This window comes from Rhincodon typus, chromosome 27 (genome assembly GCF_021869965.1).
Source record: "Rhincodon typus isolate 14 chromosome 27, sRhiTyp1.1, whole genome shotgun sequence".
Taxonomy (NCBI): domain Eukaryota; kingdom Metazoa; phylum Chordata; class Chondrichthyes; order Orectolobiformes; family Rhincodontidae; genus Rhincodon; species Rhincodon typus.
In genome coordinates, this window is record NC_063358.1 from 9256577 (window position 1) to 9275982 (window position 19406).

The window sequence follows — 19406 nt, forward strand, 5'->3', positions numbered from 1 at the left end:
GCCAGAAACGCCTCCATCCTGTGAATAAATTTGAAAAAACTGTCAAACCACCTCTCAGAAATCAAACCTAAGGGGATGTCATGACGGTATATATATTGGCGCCTTTTTTGTCCCAGACTTTAAAAGAGGAGAGGAGGGGGTGTTTGTGATTATGTGGGATAGAGATTGTGATACCATACATCTCCACTTATAATATTACACAGATGTACATACACTAGTTTTGCAAGAAATGTGGATAAATTGAAACCAACGGATGTTGGTTCTCATTTAAGTGTTGTTTTCTGGCAATTGGCATCTTGCCAGATTCATTGTCATCACAGTGGTTTGTGATGCTAAGAACTCAAACCAGAAGTGCTTTTTTTCTTCTCTGTCTGAAACTATTAGCTGAGTGCCCAGTACATCATTTTGCCTGATGTATATGGTTATGTTGGTGAGGAGTTCATAATTCAAGTGACTAGGCTGTGTACCATGGCAGACTTTTACCATCCAGATTCACAAATCTCCTCACTACAAGAGTTTATTTGTTCTTTGAATCTTTCCACTCTTCCCAGGATTTTGGAGATCCATTCTGGAGTATATTTCCAAGGTATGTGAAACCAAGAGCCTCCTCCTATTTACAGCTTTTAAGACTGCCACAATTGCGTTCAGTCCGACATTTCATTAGGCTATTACAGTTCAATTTCACTAGTAACATTGCTGTGTTCTGTTCTCTTGTGTGTATTACTCTATTCAGATGCAATGTGTTAGTCAGAAAAAAAAGCCTTTGTATCGATTTTAGTATGAAAAACGCGAAAAGGAGAAGTTACACGTTTCTAAAGAAAAAGTAGAAAATGCCAGAAATGTGAGACACAGTCAGGAACTAACTTCTAAAAAAGAAAGATAGATTAACGCTTTGACAGCTGGACTCTCAAAGTCAGCTTGTGAAATAAAATTGCAAAAAATAGAGTTATACTGATGGAATTTGAGAAGTTAAGGGGTGACTTGATCAGATTTTAATAAATTAAGGGGACAGAAAGAGTAGATAAAGAACAACGGTTTCCTCTATTTGGAGAATTTGGAAGGTATAGACTGAAATTCGAACGAGGACTTTCACAATGCAATGAGGAAACACTGCTTCACACGACTGGTAGAGGTTTGCAACTCTTATTCAAATAAAATTTGATACTAAATCTATTGCTAATTTTAAAACAAAGATTGTTACTTTTTTGTAAGCCAAAGATATTAAGGGATACTGGGTATAAGTGGTTATATAGAGTTAAGTCACAAGCTAGCCATTATCTCAATGAATGGCAAGAACACACTCAAGGGACAAAATGATCCTCTCCTGTTTCCAACAAAGTCAGCTTTTCCCATTTACCACCTTCAGTGTGCAAATCAACACAGGAAACATCACATCAGTATTGGTCAGCATTCCTGAGGCCATTTCCTTATAATCTGCTGAATGATTAAGAAGGGACAATTTTTCTTTTAATAGAGCACTTTAATTATTAGAAACAGTTGGTTGTGTAGCAATCACTGGCAGCTGAAATATACACAGAGTTGATTCATATTTCAGCACAGTATGATAAGCATGCCTTATGCTTAAGGTATGCACAATGACACCAAATTCCATGTACCCATTACCTTTGTTGCGGAAAAACCAAAAAAACACAAATGCAGGAAATTAAAAACAAAAAACAGAAATTGCTGTAAAAACTCAGCAGGCCTGACAGCATCTGTGAAATTAGAGTTAATATTTCGGGTCAAGGTGATCCTTCTTCAGAACTGAACTCAAAATGTTCTGAAGAAATGTCACTGGATCCAAAACATTAATTCTGTTTTCTCTCATATAGATGCTGCCAGACCTGCTGAGTTTTTACAGCAATTTCTGTTACGGACCTATATTGGCTCTTGATCCAGCAACACCCTAATTTTAAAATATGTTTGTTTAGAAATCCCTCCATGGCCTCACCCCTTCCTCCTCATTTCTCTAACTTGTTCCAGATCTCTGATCCTGTCATATCTCTGAGCTCCTCCAATTCTGATCCCTTACGCAATTCAAATTTACATGACTCCACCATCAGCTGCCTCGACCCTAAGCTGTGGAATTCTCTCCCTCAGTCTCTGTTCCTCTCTACTTTACCTCTTTTAAAATGCTCCATAAGATCTCTTTTCTTTGACCAAACTTTTGGTCATCTTCTCCAATGTCTCCTAGTGTGACTGGGGGTCAAATTATGTTTGGTAACAGTCTTGTGAGTTGTTTTGGGGAATTTTACAATGTTAAAGGCAATTTCCAAAAGGACAATATTGTTGTTATGAAGGAGAGGTGCCCTACCCGTCATAGCTTGAGCAGTTTCCTTTGCAGATATGCTTTGCATTCTGTTTGACTTTGCAACATTCACTCCGTTCAGCAGGTCTTGCACAGACCCAGAAGAAGCAAAGCAGCTTTCAACTATTATTATGTGTTCAGCAGGGTGGTATGCTGTAAGACATACAAAATATTTACAACTGCATTGCTAGGAGAGGAGAAGCTGTACTGAACAGCTGAATACCTAAAAACTACTGCAAATGGCAAGCAAAAGAGGGCAAGTTTAATTCATCAACCAACTTTCTTAAAGCACTTGCTGTGGGAAACAAGTACAGATAGCTGTGCTATAATTAGGATTAAGTATCAAGGGGGAACTTTGGTAGGCAGAATAGAGGCATAGACTATATTCTAAATAGGGAAAGCCATTGGAGATCTGAAGAACAAAGGGACTTGGGAGTCCTAGTTCAGGATTCTCTTAAGGTTAACATGCAGGTTCAATTGGCAGTTAGGAAGGCAAATACAATATTAGCATTCATTTCAAGAGGGCTAGCCTAAAAGAACAGAGACATACTGATGAGGTTATGTAAGGCTCTGGTCAGACTGCATTTGGAATATTGTGAGCAGATTTGGGTCCTGTTTCTAAGGAAGGATGAGTTGGCTTTGGAGGAGATCCAGAGGAGGTTTACAGGAATGATGCTGGGGATGATCGGCTCAGCATATGAGGAGTGTTTGAGGACTTTGTGTCAATATTTGATAGAGTTTAGAAGAACAAGGGGGGTTTTGTTGAAACTTACAGAATACTGAGATGCCTGTAAAGAGTGGACATGGAGAAGATGTTTCCACTAGTAAAAGAGACTAAAACCCAAGAGAACAGCCTCCGGGTAAGACAATCCTTTAGAACTGAGATGAGGAGGAATGTCTTCAGCCAGAGGGTGGTGGATCAGTGGAAATCATTTCTTCAGAGGGCTGTGGAGGCCAAGTCATTGAGCGTATTGAAGATGGAGGTAGATAAGTTCATGAAAAGTAAGGGGATCAAGGGTTCCAGGGAAAAGGCAGGAGAATGGGGTTGAGAAACATATCAGCCATGATTGAATGGTGGGGCAGATTCAATGAGCCAATTGATCTAATTCTGCGCCTATATCTCATGGTCTTATCATCAAATCACCTCCAGTTTAGAACTTTGAGATGACACAGTGTAAAGCTGATCATAGAGTTTTATCACACAGAAGAAATCATTTGACTCATCAAGTCTGTTCAGGTTCTTTAAAAGAGCTTTTAATCTATTTCTATCCCCTTACATTGCAGGATTCTCCTTTTCAAGAAATCTTCCTGAGAAATCATCTAAATAAAGACACACTACATTACAAAACAAAATTTAAAAGTTGTTGCATATGAAGATTTTGCTCAGTGAAGTGGAGTTAAATTTTGTTTTGCTGTTCATTGGGATTACAATAGTTCTGTTCTATGTGCATGGTTCGCACACAGCTTACATGGTTTATCTGTTCAGAAACAGACTTTCAATCCAAATCTGCACTCAGAGCTTAAAAACTGAAAATGCAGTCGATACTTGAAAGAAACAAGGGGGATAATTTCCTAGCTTTAAGAATTCTATTTTCACAAATTCCTGTTTACCTTTTAGAATTAATGATATTAAAATGCGACAGTGCATGATAAACGTGGTATGTGTCATAAAGTAATGTAACTTTAAACAGTTCCTTTACACATAATGTACAAGCAAAAGATTTTCCATGGCAAAAACCCTTCAGAGTGCAAATATATTTGATGTACTTCAGCAATTTTTTAATATATAGGCAATTTTAAGAAGTAGATATCGATTTTATCTTTTGTTCTTCATTGTGTACTCTTTTGTCAAAATTTAAATTTCCTCCTCAACAGAATATGTAGCATATCAATCAGCATGCAGTCTTTTGTCAGAACAAAAGGTCGTCGACCTGAAATGACTGCTTACCCTTCAGAAATGCTGCCTGTCCTGTTGGAAATTTCCAACATTTTCTGTTTCTAATTTATAGTTTATGAATCTGCAGTTTTTGATTTTGCCATTTTTGGTCCTTTATTTTGAACTTTGTCTTGCTTCTTGTTGCTTTCTGTTTCAATAGTGCACGTTTCTGCATTACTAGATAATCACTTAGCATACAAAACTTTGATCTCTATATCCTCAAACTTTGAAACTTAACCCTGAAAGTATGAATATAGTCTTCTGGGATTTTTGAATTCACTTTGTATCAACACAAAATCAATGGGACATTGAACTACATTCAAAACAGTTTGAGGAAATTGTATAAACTGTGCAAATATTCTGGTTAGACTATATTTTGAATATATACCCACTTTAGTAACTGATGCAGAAATATTCTAGGGAATTCAGTGAAGAGTCACAAGGCATATTCGATGTATCAGAGTCTGGGTTGTTAGTATGCAGCCCTTTGAACCCTAGGGCATTCAAACCTGACATTTTCCTTCACTCCAACATGGGTCACCAAGGCTTCAACTCACCATACTATAACCTCTGGTACTCCCTCCCTGATCTTCCCTGATTACGTACCTCTCTCTCTTTCTCTTCCTTTACAACATTCCTTAAAGCTTACTTCCTTCATCAACCTTTTCGTCAAATGTCTTATTAAAACCACTTACATGGTTCAATGTCAAACACGTCTGTCAGACACTTTTTTTAACATTTTATTTTTTAAGAGGCAACAGATGAATGTAAGTTATTATTGTTGATGATTGGAGAAACCATCTGCTCAGACAGGGCACAGAAGTGATCTTATAGAGCTACATAAGATAGTTAATGGAATGGACTAAATAAATCTGGATTATAATTGCAAGCTAAGTAGGGAATTTAGGACAAGGGAACATTGAGAACACATGTTCAAACCATTAAAGAGTAAATTTAGGTAATTATGTCAGGAATGGACATCCAGATAAAACCAGTTGAAGCTAAGTATTTTTGCAGAACTTAAATTGAAATTAAATTTCAAGTTTATTTCTTGAATGAATAAAGAGATGTTTGATTTCCCTCCTGCCCTTTCATTTTTTTGTTCCCTATTATTCTTTGAAACATTACTAATTTTGAATAACTAATTCGTGCTCAGGTATATAAGATGTTTCTTAAGGTTTACAAAGATTAAATTTATAAATTGAGCTAAATGAATTCTAGATCAAACAAAAAGCAACAAGCCAGATAAGAAGCAAAGAATAGTGAGACTATTGATGATCATTAATGCTAAATTGTTTGTTTTATCTTTGGTAAGAGTTTAAGACAAGAGACCAGGTTCACAGGAAGACAGCAACCATTTTGCAAGAAGGACTATAACCAGATTCTCACACAGATTAGACAATGCAAACATCCAATTTATCACTCACAATGTTCAGTCAGGGCAGAAGAAAAAGTTATTTCATGCTTGAGGAATTGATCATTCCATTTGATGAGTGTCCTGCCTGAAGGCAAGCCCTAAACTCATTATCTGAGGATGCTTCATCCTGAATTGTTTTTCTTGGCAGTTTTTGTCCATGGTGGTTTGCCAGTGTCCTCCACGATCTAGTGGCAAGATGTAAGGCTACCATAACTGGAAGATTAATTTTGTTTTATTCATTCATGGAATATGGGATTTGCTAACTGAGCCAGCGTTTATTGCCCGTCCCCTTGTTCCCTGTTCATATGTATATGTGACTCCAGACCCAAAGCAATGTGACTTGTAACTGCCCTGTAGCAATTAGGGATAAGCAATAAATACTGGCCAAGCCAGTTACACCCACAGCACATGAATGACCAACTAAAGAAAGCAGAATGCTTTCAGAAGAGTTCACGCTCAAATGAGAAAGAGATAAGATGGAATATGAGATTTTCATAACCTTGGATAAAATGCTGCTAGGCAGTAATAATACCATGAGCATTTCTCTCAAAGGTATACTGACATAATGACAATGACACATAGCATAATTATTATTATTCTTCCATTTTTAACAGGATCCAAGTATCCTAAAGGATAGTAATTAATTTTTAAGGAAAATCCCAATGTGTTTTATACATATATGACAAGCAAGAGGATAGCTAGGGAAAGGGTGGGTCCATTCAAGGACAAAGGAGGGAATTTCTGCATGGAATAGGAGGACGTGGGTGAGTCCTTAACAAATACTTTGCATCAGTATTCACAAAGGAGAAGGTCTGGGTGAGCTGCCTCTTAAATTGTTGTGATCCATTTGGTGTAGGTAGATGCTGTTAGGAAAGACATTCCAGCATTTTGACCCACTGACACTGATGAAACTGTGACATATTTCTGAGTTAGGACTGAGTGGTGTGGAGGGATCTTGCAGGTATGGTGTTCCCATGCATATATTCAATTGAAGAAGAAAGAGGAAGGGTGCTACCACATTTGCAGTTAACTAAGAAAGCGCATGATGCTGTGAAGATTAGTGGTAGAGCGGAAGATTGGGAAAATTGGTGAAACCAACAAAGGGTGACTTCTAACAAAAAAATTTTTAAATGAGGGAGAAATTAAAGTATGAGAGTGACTGTAGTCATAATTATACATAAAGATAATGAAGAAGCAAACTGGATTGTATTTGATATGCATATAAACACATTGTGGCAGCAAAGTGTGCTAACAACAGAATGCAGCCACATCCTAAGTGTCAATCTCTCCCAGCACTACTACAGTTCTGTAGGGCTCCTTTTACAGCACCACTCAAGCTCATGACCTTTGCCACCAACAAAGACAACAGCTACAGACGCATTGGAGCACCAGTCCTTACAAGTTCTGCTCCAAGCAACACTCCACCCTGACTTGGAATTACAGTATATCTCAAGATGATGACTACTATTATCTGACTTAGAATTATGTTGCATTCGATCAAATATTAGTCCTTCACTGTTGCTCTGTCAAAACCCTGGAATTCCTTTCTTAACACTATTGGGGGTGTTTCCACACCACTAAGATTACAGTTGTTCAAGAAAATGGCTCACTGCCACATTCTAAAATGTAATTAAGAATGCTGGCATAGTTGGCAACACTCACTTCCAATAACTGAATAAATTGGTAGTTTTGAAAAGCATTGTCATTGGAATGCCATCACCACGAAATCATATGCCATATTGACTTGGAAATATGTTGCTGTTATTTATATTATCACAGCTGGATCTAATTACTAAAATTCCCCATCTGGCAACTTTGACTTACTGCTATCAGCATAAGGACTGGAGCACTTCAAGGCAAAACCCTATCGACAATTTCTCAGGACAATTAAGTGTGAGCAATTCTTTTAACTAAAAAGTGGCCTTGCCAAAATCCTGAGAGCAATTAAAAAGATTGCATTTTACTCCACTTTTTTGACACTCTTCAAAATGATATTTATAACAAATAATGTTCTGAATGACAGTCAGTATTGTTCCAGAGGCAAATATAACAACTGTGAATTATCTGAGAGTTTCTCTTGCTCCACAATCACAGTTCTCTGGATGTGCAGGGGCAAGTCAATTTAAATGCTGTGCTTCTAACAAAGTTATGGAACAGGAATATTAACATTAGCTGCTATTCCATGTTTATTTCCTGAGCTGTGAATTAGCTTTTGGCTAGACAGAGAAAATATCAGCCTGCAGCTGTTCAGTCATGGGACATGGGCATCACTGACTGGGCCAGCATTTATTGCCCATCTCTAGTTGCCCATGATAAAGTGGGGGTGAGCTTCCTCCTGGAAACATTGCAGTCCATGTGCTGTAGGTAGGCCTACAATGTCCTTAGGGAAGGATTTTGACCCAGAGACAATGAAGGAACGGTGATATATTTCCAAGTCACTACATCCATATCCACCTCTGGTAGAAATCTCATTTCTCCTCTTCTCTAAATCCTAGGAAATGCAACACACATGGCATTAGAGAGACAGAGACAGAGCAAGACTTCAACACTTAACATGAAAAATCCTCTTCTTCAGGCAGTGAACCGTGCTTCATTGATCAGAATTCTAATCACTAGATGACCTAATGTTCCACATTGTTGGCTGGTTGCCATGACAGCCAGCAGTTCCCAGTTATAAGATCAGTATTTTGTTATCATGGCATCAGAAATATCCGTGATATACAGTAACACTGCCCAATCATTGAAAAATGAACTAACTATGAAACGGTGTGTCATCTGAAATTGTAAACGGTTGACTGTGATTTGTTAATTTCCAGTAAATTTACAGAATATTTTTTGAGGATATAGAAGGAACATAATTTCAGGCTTACAAAAAACTCCATAATGAAATTTCTTATTTTCAGACAAATCTTGAAAGACTAAAAATATCTGCAGTTTGCTCATTGATGGAAGTACGGCTTTGCAGAGTTAAACATTGATCCAAAAGGATGAATCAAAAATGATTTGAGATTTGATGATTTAGAAAAACCTGACTTTTATTTATTATTTTGGTCAAGGACAGATTTGAATTTAATTGAAGTTGCCTGCAGTGGCATTTCCTACAGGCCTCTAGGTTTTTCTGTCATTGTGTATGAGTCTCCAGCATTACTGCTCTGCTAAATGTTTCCTCTATATCAGGATACTGATGTCTATGTATGAAGCTTTGATATGTTTAGTTTTGTTCTGGTATTTAGTTAACGATCAAGTTGACTGAAGGTTTCATCGAGTTCTATAGTTTTGGACAACAGACTTGGAAGAGTGGAATGTATGAGTCCCATATTCACTGATGTGGTGAAAGGTGGATAAATTCAGTTCGTCTTGTTTGGTGTGTGAAGAAAATCAATAATCAAAATTCACAAAACACAATCTCCTTTAGCTATTAGTCTGTCACATCAGCCCCACCCGAGTACAAGTCCCACTGTGGTATAGAGGTAATGTAACTGAGCAATTAATCCAGAACCCCAGGCTAATGTTCTGGAAACAGGGGTTTGAATCCCACGATGGCGATAGCAAAATCAATAAAATTCTGGACTAAAGAACTGGCTTAATGGCAACCATGCAACCTCTTTCAATTGTTGCAGTCACATATCTGGCTCACTAATGCCCTTTAGGGAAGGAAATCTGTCATCCTTACCAGGTCTAGCCTACGTAAAACCTTAGAGAGACAGCAATGTGGTTGACTCTTAACTGCTCTCTGAGCAATTAGGGACAGACAATAAATGCTACCAGTGATGTCCATATCCTATGAATGAATAAAAAAATGTGGATTCTGTTGAAGCTTGATATATCTCATCAGGGCTAAGATGTAGTATGTCTATCATACCAATGCCTAATCAATGTCAATTGCTAAAATATTAAAGATAATCAAACTATACTGAGAGAAAAATTAGGGAAACACTGAATCTACCCACAGTATTGCTCAAATGAATGGAGGAATAATGGCCTAATCTTCCGATATCAGAGTTTTTGGAGTCTGGTTGAACAAACTAAGGCATGTGTCCCAAAGTATGGACTCTGTGGAAACTGTACGGGAAGTCTGAACTTCTAAGGGGCAATTCCCCGGTTGCCTGGGACCATCAGATAGTTCCAACATTTTTATGTGCACCCAGCAAATGTGAAATCTGAGTCTAACTCCAGGGTATCTAAGTAAGGATACACTAACATCCCAATCATTCACACTGACCCAACACTAGCTGCCACTGACTCACAATACCGACCCACTACCCACACACTTGCCCACCTTACTACTCTGCCTATTAACTCATTCACCCATTAAGTCTTTCACTTTCATCCTTTTGCCCATCACTGATATTCACTCTGGACATTTAAACTTACCTTACAGCAGCTTGTTATGATGGAGTTCTCCATGGCACTTTTTGCTCCATACTTCTAATTGAATGGGGATTGGAAGACCTAGCCATAAACAAGGAGCTCTTTTGGACTGCAGAAAATTAGAAGCAGAGAGGCAAACTAGCAGTGATTGGTACCACATGGAAGATCCAGACCATTGTGTTTGTACCTGGATGATTTGGTTAGTATAGGTCAATATAATGTTTAAAGGTTTCTAAATGTTGTTATTAGAGATATCTTATTCTGAGTTATTCTGTTAAGCAATTCTACATTCCTATTCTTATTCAAATGTCATGTTGTTACAACATTTTGTGCCATAGTATAATAATGGTTAGAAATATGAGACAGAAAATTGTACATTCAAGCCCTTTACCAAGATCTGAGCATTTTTAGTGCAGGGTGATCTCAGGGTGTTTGGGGATTGGGAAATGTGGCATTGTCAGAGTTTCTACCTTTCACATGAGATATTGAAGTGAACACCTGTTCAGGTGTGTATGAAGAACCTTACAGTACTGTTTAAACAAGTGAGGTGATATTCATTTAGGATCTTACCACCTCCTCTCTGTCAATCTCAAGAAAAAAAGAGCTAGTCATTCATCCCATTATCAATTTTGAATTACACTGTGGACTAATTTCCTATTGCATCTGCCTAACTTGATAATGATCACAATTCAAAAGTAATTAATTGGGTAGGGAGCATTTTGTGACATCATGAAAGTTGGCAAGTTCCTCATGTCCACACAGTTCTGAAGTTAGACTGTGAATAGATGATGGTTTAAGAAAATAGCTTTCCTTGTTGCCTGTCAATAACAAGATGCTTTTAGAATGGCTACAATGCAGTATTTGATGAAACAATATGTTATCCAAGTTGATTTTGTAATTTCTCTGAGGCCTGTTTAATCATACCACAACCTTATTAAGTTTTCAAAGTTTAGTGTATTAACAAGAGCCTTCTGGAGATTTTGAGCATACCTGGGTTTTTGCTTCTGTAAAGCAATCAGCCACATATACATAGAAGGGTAGAATGGCCTGTTTCTATTCTCTATGTAAATACAATTCAGTAGTTGTCAAAGAAGCTTTTCATATCCTAGATCGGCTCAGGTTAAAGCCAAACAGCCAATTTCCCTACAAATACGGTGAAACACTATCAGAGATTCCTCAAAAGTAATTTTACCTCATGCGATAGAGTTACTGAACAAACAGTAGCCATATTTTGCTGAACAATGTGCACCTTCATCGGCTAATTATTTTCCCTTTTTCTTGTGATGACTGTCATCTCCAACATTGCTCACAATGTAAAAGCAGCACTATCCAGATAACAAGCATGAGGCTCGGGTGATTGTCATCTTTTGCTTGAAACGTCAAGTCTATTGCCTAGCTGAGATCAGACCGCTCAACACAAATCAGAGATTGAACCAGGAAACTTTCAGGATGCAGCAATCCCCAATCCTGGTCCCCCAGTGATTAAGCTCACCTGAATCGTGATGGGACTTGTTCCTGTGAGATAAGGTTCAAAATTAGACCCTTTGTTCTATATTCGTGTGAGTTTGCCTCCAACAGGGTGTTTTGTTTGATGCAGAAATATGCATATTTGTTTTTATTTGGTGCAGAAATGCTTAAATTATCTCCCATTACATAAGAAATTGTGTGAAGATATCATGGTATTTAAGTATTCAACAGATATTTATTACAACTAACTTATGTACAAATATTACAATCTTCAGTCACATAATTGGCTGGGCTAATATTAAGCTATTAGTTCATGGGGAGGTGGTGGCATAGTGATAATGTCACTGGATGTTATCCAGAGGCACAGGTTAATGTCCTAGGGACATAGGTTTGAATCCCACCATGACAGATGGTAAAATTTGACTTTAATTAAAAAGGGAAAATCCGATGTTTAAAAAGCTGGTCTAATTATGACCAAGCAAACACTATTTATTGTTGTAAAGAAAATTCGTTCACAAATGTCCTTTACAGAAGGAAATCTGCTATCCTTATCTAATCTGGCCTATGCTAAAGGTTAGAAGTTATTCCTGAAGACGTTGTAACAGGGCACTTTAGGTAATCAGGCAGAACTAGCATGGTTTTGTCAAAGGAAAATCATGTTTAACTAATTTATTGGGGTTCTTTGAAGTAGCAACTTATGCTGTGGATAAAGGGGACCAGTGGATGCATTGTACTTAGATTTCCAGAAGCCAGTTGATAAGATGCTATGTCAGGGTTATTGTGGCAAATAAAAGCTCATGGTGTAGGGACTAACATATTGGCATGGATAAAAGATCCTAAGGAGTCCTGACCAGGAGGATGTGGAAAGAATGTTTCCTCTCATGAGAGAATTTAGGTCTGGGGTCATAGCCGATTTAAGTCTGAGACAAGGATTTTTTTTCTCTCAGAAGATTGAGTCTTTGGAATTCCCAACATCAAAATGCAGAATCTTTGAATATTTTTATGGCAGAGGTAGAGAGATTCTTTAATACGAAGGGGACGAAAGGTTACAGTGAGTACATAGGAATGTAGAGTTGAGTCTGAAATGAGATCAGCCATGAACTTATTGAATGGTAGAGCAAGTTCAAAGAGCTGAGGGCCTATTCTTATTCCCTATTCACCTGCGCACGTGAATCCAGACCCACAGCAACGTGACTCGTAATTGCCCTGTAGCAATTAGGGATAGGCAATAAATACTGGCCAAGTCAGTTACACCCACAGTACCTGAATGACTAACTAAAGAAAGCAGAATGCTTTCAGAAGAGTTCATGCTCAAATGAGAAGAGATAAAATGGAATATGAGATTTTTATAACCTTGGATCAAATTCAGCAAGGCAGTAATAATACCATGAGCATTTCTCTCAAAGGTATACTGACATAATGACCATAATGCATAGCACATTATTATTATTCTTCCATCTTTAACAGGATTCAAGCATCCTAAAGGATAGTAATTATTTTTTAAGGAAAATCCCAAGGTGTTTTATACATATATGACAAGCAAGAGGGTAGCTAGGGAAAGGATGGGTCCATTCAAGGACAAAGGAGGGAATTTGTGCATAGAGTCAGAGGAAGTGGATGAGGTCCTTAACAAATACTTTGCATCAGTATTCACAAAGGAGAAGAACATGGTGGATGGTGAGTCATGGGAGGGTTATATTGATATTCTAGGGCATGTCAATATATAAAAGGAGGTGTTACTGTTTCAAAAAGCATTAAAGTAGGCAAGTCTCCAGAACCTGATGGGATCTATTCCAGAATGATGAGGTAGGCAGGTGATGAAATTGGGGGTGCCTTGTATGAAATCTTTGTATCCTCTTTAGTCACAGGAGAGGTCCGAGAGGAACAGAGATTAGCCAACATTTCTCCTTTGTTTAAGAAGGGTAACAGGGATAATCTGGGAAATTAGAGATCAGTGGTAGGGAAATTATTGGGGAAGATTCTTAGGGGCAGGATTTGTTCACATTTGAAAAAATATGGACCTATTAGTAATAGGCAACATGGCTTTTTGTGTCTCACAAATTTGTTTGAGTTTTTTGAGGAAGTGACAAAGATGATTGATGAGGGCAGGGCAGTCGATGTTGCCTATATGAACTTCAGCAAGGCCTGTGACAAGGTCCATCAACCATCATACTCATGATACAAAAGGTGAAGTCACATGGAATTTGTGGTGAGCTGGTAATAAGGATAGAGAACGGGCTTTGTCAGAGAAGACAGAATAGCGGTGGAAGGGTGATTTTCAGACTGGAGATCTATGACCAGTGATGTTCCATCCGAATCAGTGCTGGGATCCCTGTTGTTCATAATATATATATATGAATGATTTGGAGGAGAATGTAGGTGGCCTGACTAGTAGGTTTGCAGACTTTAAACTGAAGACTAGAGTGGAGAAATGGCAGATGGAGTTTAAGCTGGACAAGTGAGGTGAAGCATTTTGTAAGGTCTAATGTAGCAGGGAAGTATACAATAAATAGAAGAACCTTTAGAATCATTAACATACCCTGGGATCAAAGCATGCAAGTCCACAGTTCCCTGAAAGTGGCAACACAAATGGATAGGGTGGACAAAAAGGCATATGGCATGCTTGCCTTCAGCAGTCAGAGCTTGGAGTGTAAAAATTAGTAAGTCACCTTGCAACTGTGTAAAACTTTATTTAGGCCAGATTTGGAATGTTGTGTATAATTCTAGTTGCTATACTACCAGAAGGATGTGGAGGCTTTGGAGAGGGTACATAAATAGTTTTCCATTCTGGTTTGGAGGGTATTAGCTATGAGGAGAAATTGGACAAACATAGTTTGTTTTCACTTGAAAGTCGAAAGATAAGGAGCAACCTGACAGACAAAATTAAGAGGCATGGAAAGAATAGAGTCTTTTTCCCCAGGGCAGAAATGGCAGTTACTTGGGGACATAGGTTTAAGGTAAAAGGGGCAAAGTTTAAAGGACATGTGAGAAGCAGTTTTTTTTTATGCAGAAGGTGGTAAATGCCTGCAACATGCTGCCAGAGGAGGTGGTGGAGGTGGATACAATAGAAATGGTTAAGAAGCATCTTGACAGGTTCGTTCTGCGCTGTACTATTCTTTGTTCTTTGTAATGTTATCATTATGGTCACTGGTTTAACAACCAAACTGTATTGAACCAAAAGATCACAGTCAAGGCCCACTTTAACTTGAAGCATTCGATCTAGAACAGGAAATTCCAACCACAAGTTCTCGTTTCTATGAAATGGATTGAATCAGCATCTGTCAGTTCCTCCGTAAATGATAACTATTGAATACATTACTAACTAGTCCAGAAATTCGTTTAATATGGTCATCCAAATTTAATATTTCACTGAGCTTTCACTTAGAAAGTTTTCAGCTCATGAACTGGTACTACATGCTTTACAATGCAATTGTCACTCCTTAACTCAAAAACTAAAATTTAAAATCACTCTATTTGAAATGTTAAATGAATGATTTTGCATCAAACAAAGGAATTTTTTTCCTAACCACTGTCTTGTCTGTCTTGAATTTGAACCTTTGCGATTCTACCTAATCTAACCTGAAAAAGCAATTCCTCCCTTTCTAATTTCTAAAGGAAATACATAATGTTAAGCACTTTGTTTAATTTCTTCCTTCTGACGTACACTTGACCATTTTGAACTCAAGCCGATCTTAAAACATCTCTCCTGAAATTCTCATCAATACCAGAAGGATGGCCCAAAATGCAAATATGTATATTTTAGCGACTTATTCAGAAGGGGCTGCCCAAATGGGTGAAAATCCTTCACAACTAACCAAAAATCAAACCCCATAACTACAGACATATTTTGCAGAATTTAATCACTCTTTCATATCAGTTGAAAAACCCAGTAGATGAATCAGTGAGAATGAAAAATTGTGTTGCTCTCATAACTTGATGTTCTATGTTTTGTGATGCATTTGGCAGATTTACAAGCGGCGTTGAGAAATAATTTGGTAAAATTTTATCCTTTGAGAGGATAAAGCAAAAATGTTAAAAATGCACAGAGACAGGAATGGCTCAAACTCATTAAACACTGTTCAAATGCAATGCTTCTAATTCTCATTTGCACAAAGGACCCATTTTCAAATGAATCAATAATCACCATCACTCCCATCCCAAATTAAATTTGGCAGGTGAATGGTGTGATACTGCTTTGGCAAGTCAATCACATCTTTTTTTAATTGCAAAATTATACTTAATCCATAAAAAACCTTCATGTATGTACAAAAGGGACTAAAACAGTTTTGTACTGTCTTTGCAAAGCAGAATAAAAAAACAAACACAATGGAATTTGACACTCTTCATGCTTCCCTGAAGTTGCAATCAAAGGGATTTTCTACTCATGCAGGACATTATTAACATTCATTCTGAGGCAATGAGGAGGGTCTGATAACTGAACAGACGCCCGTTGTCCTTTGGCAGAAAGTCTGTGGTCTTTCCCCACGACATCTTGGCGGGGACTGCCCCAAGCTTTAGTGCATCCTCAGCACATTATCCTGGACCTTCAGGAAAGATCCTGAATCCAGAATGTGCCAGTCTGCATCACTTGGTTGAGATCAACTTTTTACATTGGAAGACCAATAAGTTTCAGGCAGACAAAAGAGCATCTTTCACTGAGCTGATGGTCCTCCAGGTGAGGTCAAAGTTTATCTCAGAGTGTGTCCTGGGGAACACATTATAGAGTCAATCACATAATACTTGGGATAAAGCCCCATTAACAAATTCTTTGGATATGAAATGTTTTTAACTGTTACACTGTCATGTCTTACTGATTTTCCTGTTTTATTGTATGCACTTTATCTCTCACAGGTTCAGTCTATGAAATGTCGGGAAGTGAATGCTCCTTGTCAACAGGGGATCTCATAAAAATAATACAGGTCGAGCTCCAGAAGGTTTTCTGTGAAAATATGGAAAATGAATGCAAATTTGATTTATCATTAGATTATTCAGGTACTTTCACCCTTGTTAAAAAAACACCATGCTGTTCCATCTCATTACATTGTCATTATCACTGTTCAATAATTATGATTCAAGCTTAGGAATTTTCAATATTAGTGTGTTATCATTTGTACAATCTGTAGACTACGATGTAAAAGGGTTGAATTTTACAAATTTTGTGAATAGTTATTTCTTCCTGTATTGGCTTTAGAGAATGACATGAAAAAGATAGAAGCATTCTGAGCCGTGTTTCAGAATTCCCCATCACTAGTCCATCATTCAAAACCCAAAACTTAAAAGAGAAGCAGGAAAGCTGACGTTTTGGGTGTAGACCCATCTTCAGAAATGGGGGAGGGGAAGGGGATTCTGAAATAAATAGGGAGAGAGGTGGAGATGGATAAAAGATGGATAAAGGAGAAGATAGGTAGAGAGGAGACAGACAGGTCAAAGAGGCGGGCTGGGCTGGTTTTGGGACACGGTCGGGGGAGGGGAGATTTTGAAGCTTGTGAAGTCCACATTGATACCGTTGGTCTGCAGGGTTCCCAGACGAGATATGAGATGCTGTTCCTGCAACCTTCGGGTGGCATCATTGTGGCACTGCAGGAGGCCCAGGATGGACATGTCGTCCAAGGAGTGAGAGGGGGAGTTGAAATGGTTCGCGACTGGGAGGCGCAGTCGTTTGTAGCGAACCGAGCATAGGTGTTCCACAAAGCGGTCCCCAAGCCTCCGTTTGGTTTCCCCGATGCAGAGGAGGCCACATCGGGAACAGCGGATACAGTATACCACATTAGCAGATGTGCAGGTGAACATCTGTTTGATGTGGAAGGTCTTCTTGGGGCCTGGGATGGGGATGAGGGGGGAGGTGTATGGGCAGGTGTAGCACTTCCTGTGGTTGCAGGGGGTAGTGGGGCTGGTGGGGAGTGTGGAGCAGACAAGGGAGTCACGAAGAGAGCGGTCCCTCCGGAAAGCAGATAAGGGTGGGGAGCGAAAAATGTCTTTGGTAGTGGCGTCAGATTGCAGATGGCGGAAGTGCTGGAGGATGATGTATTGGATCCAGAGGTTGGTGGGGTGGTACGTGAGGACGAGGAGGATTCTATTTTGGTTGTTATTGCGGGGAGGGAGTTTGAGGGATGAGTTGCGGGAAATGCGAGAGACACGGTCGAGGGCGTTTTTGACCACTGTCGAGGGGAAGTTGCGGTCTTTGAAAAATGAGGACATCTGGCATGTCCGGGAGTGGAATGCCTCATCTCGGGAGCAGATGCGGCAGAGGCAAAGGAATTGGGAATAGGGGATAGCATTTTTGCAGGAAGGTGGGTGAGGGGAGGTGTATTCTAGGTAGCTGTGGGAGTCGGTCAGCTTGAAATGGATATCCGTTTCTCGGTGGTTACCAGAGATGGAAACAGAGAGGTCATCCTCTCTCTCCTTCCTGGACTTCTCTGTTTCCATCTCTGGCAACTACCTGAAAACCAAGTCCCCGAGTCCCCGCCTCCCTAACCTGTTCTTCCTCCCACCTATCCACTCCTCCCACCTCAAGCCCCACTCCCATCTCCTACCTACTGGCCTCATCCCACCTCCTTGACCTGTCCGTCCTCCCTGGACTGACCTATCCCCTCCCTAACTCCCCACATACACTCACCTTTACTGGCTCCAACCCCGCCTCTTTGACCTGTCTGTCTCCTCTCTACCTATCTTCTCCTTTATCCGTCTTCTATCTGCCTCCCCCTCTCTCCCTATTTCTTTCAGAATTCCCTTCCCCTCCCCCATTTCTAAAGATTGGCCTAGACCCGAAATGTCAGCCTTCCTGCTCCTCTGATGCTGCTTGGCCTGCTGTGTTCATCCAGCTCTACACCTTGTTATCTCAGATTCTCCAGCATCGGTAGTTCCCACTATCCCCAAAACTTAAAAGATCATTTTTCCAGACTGCAGGTTAGTGGAACACAGAATGCTTCAAAAACAGTTGCTAATTAGGCAGAGTTAAACATATTTAAATGGAATTGGATCAACATTTGAAGACCACAAATATAGAGGGATTCATGGAAACAAGACTCCAGACAGATTCAACAGCTCTCTTCTGTTATTTTTTGATTCACCTGCGTAACATTTATAACATCAAATATCCTTCAGCCTCTCCAAATGCAATTACTTACAGATAATGCAAATAATGGCTGCTCCAATATTACTTTGATTAGGAACGAGATTCAAAACACAATCTCAATTACATTTAGGATCCTCCCAAGTGAAAAGAAATTACACTAAATTCATCTTAACAACAAAGTCTAATACACAGTGTAGAAGGCTCTGATGTATCCTCCAGAGGTAATATAGCTCTAGCTCATCCCCAGGCTGGTCAAGCTGCAGCCTCTATTGCTGTTATGGTAATCTCATGATTACTCTCAGTGAGCACAAAGTCGAAAGACCTGGGAACACCAACCAACAAATTTTTTATTGCAGCTTGCTGGAAAAGCTCAGCAGGTCTGGCAGCATCTGTGGAGGAAAAACAGAGTTAACATTTCAGGTCTGGTGACCCTTCCTCAGAACTGATGTGGCTGGGAAAACGTCAGTTTATATGCAGAAAAAAGGGAGGTGGGTGGGGTAGGGAGTAAACGATAGGATAGAGCCCAAAGAGAGAGAAAGACAGTTGGACAGACAGAGCAGTTGCTAACGATCAGGCTAGAAGGGTGAATAGTTGTTAATGGGGACTGTTAGTGACTAACAACAGGGGGTGTGTAGTGGCAGGCTATGTGGTAACAAGGCCTGGTGTGTGGGGTAGGGGGCTGGGACATGGGAAGAGGTTAGGCCCGAAAATTATTGAACTCGATATCGAGTCAGGGTCCCCAAGAAGAAAATGAGGTGTTGCTCTTCCAGCTTGTGCACAGCTTCTCTGGAACACTGCAGCAAGCCTGAGACAGATGTTGGCCAGGGAACAG

The 19406-nt window shown here is 39.3% G+C and overlaps 1 protein-coding gene across 1 annotated transcript in view; it reads left to right on the forward strand.

Moving 5' to 3' along the window:
* The first annotated feature begins 395 nt into the window (after positions 1-395).
* Positions 396-19406, forward strand: part of LOC109924408 (protein THEMIS-like) — an 84032-nt gene continuing 65021 nt past the window's right edge. The window contains exons 1-2 of the mRNA XM_048612881.1: positions 396-586; positions 16351-16491. Coding sequence (XP_048468838.1) covers positions 469-586; positions 16351-16491 — 259 coding nt within the window. The 5' untranslated portion in view covers positions 396-468. The remainder of the gene's footprint in view (positions 587-16350; positions 16492-19406) is intronic.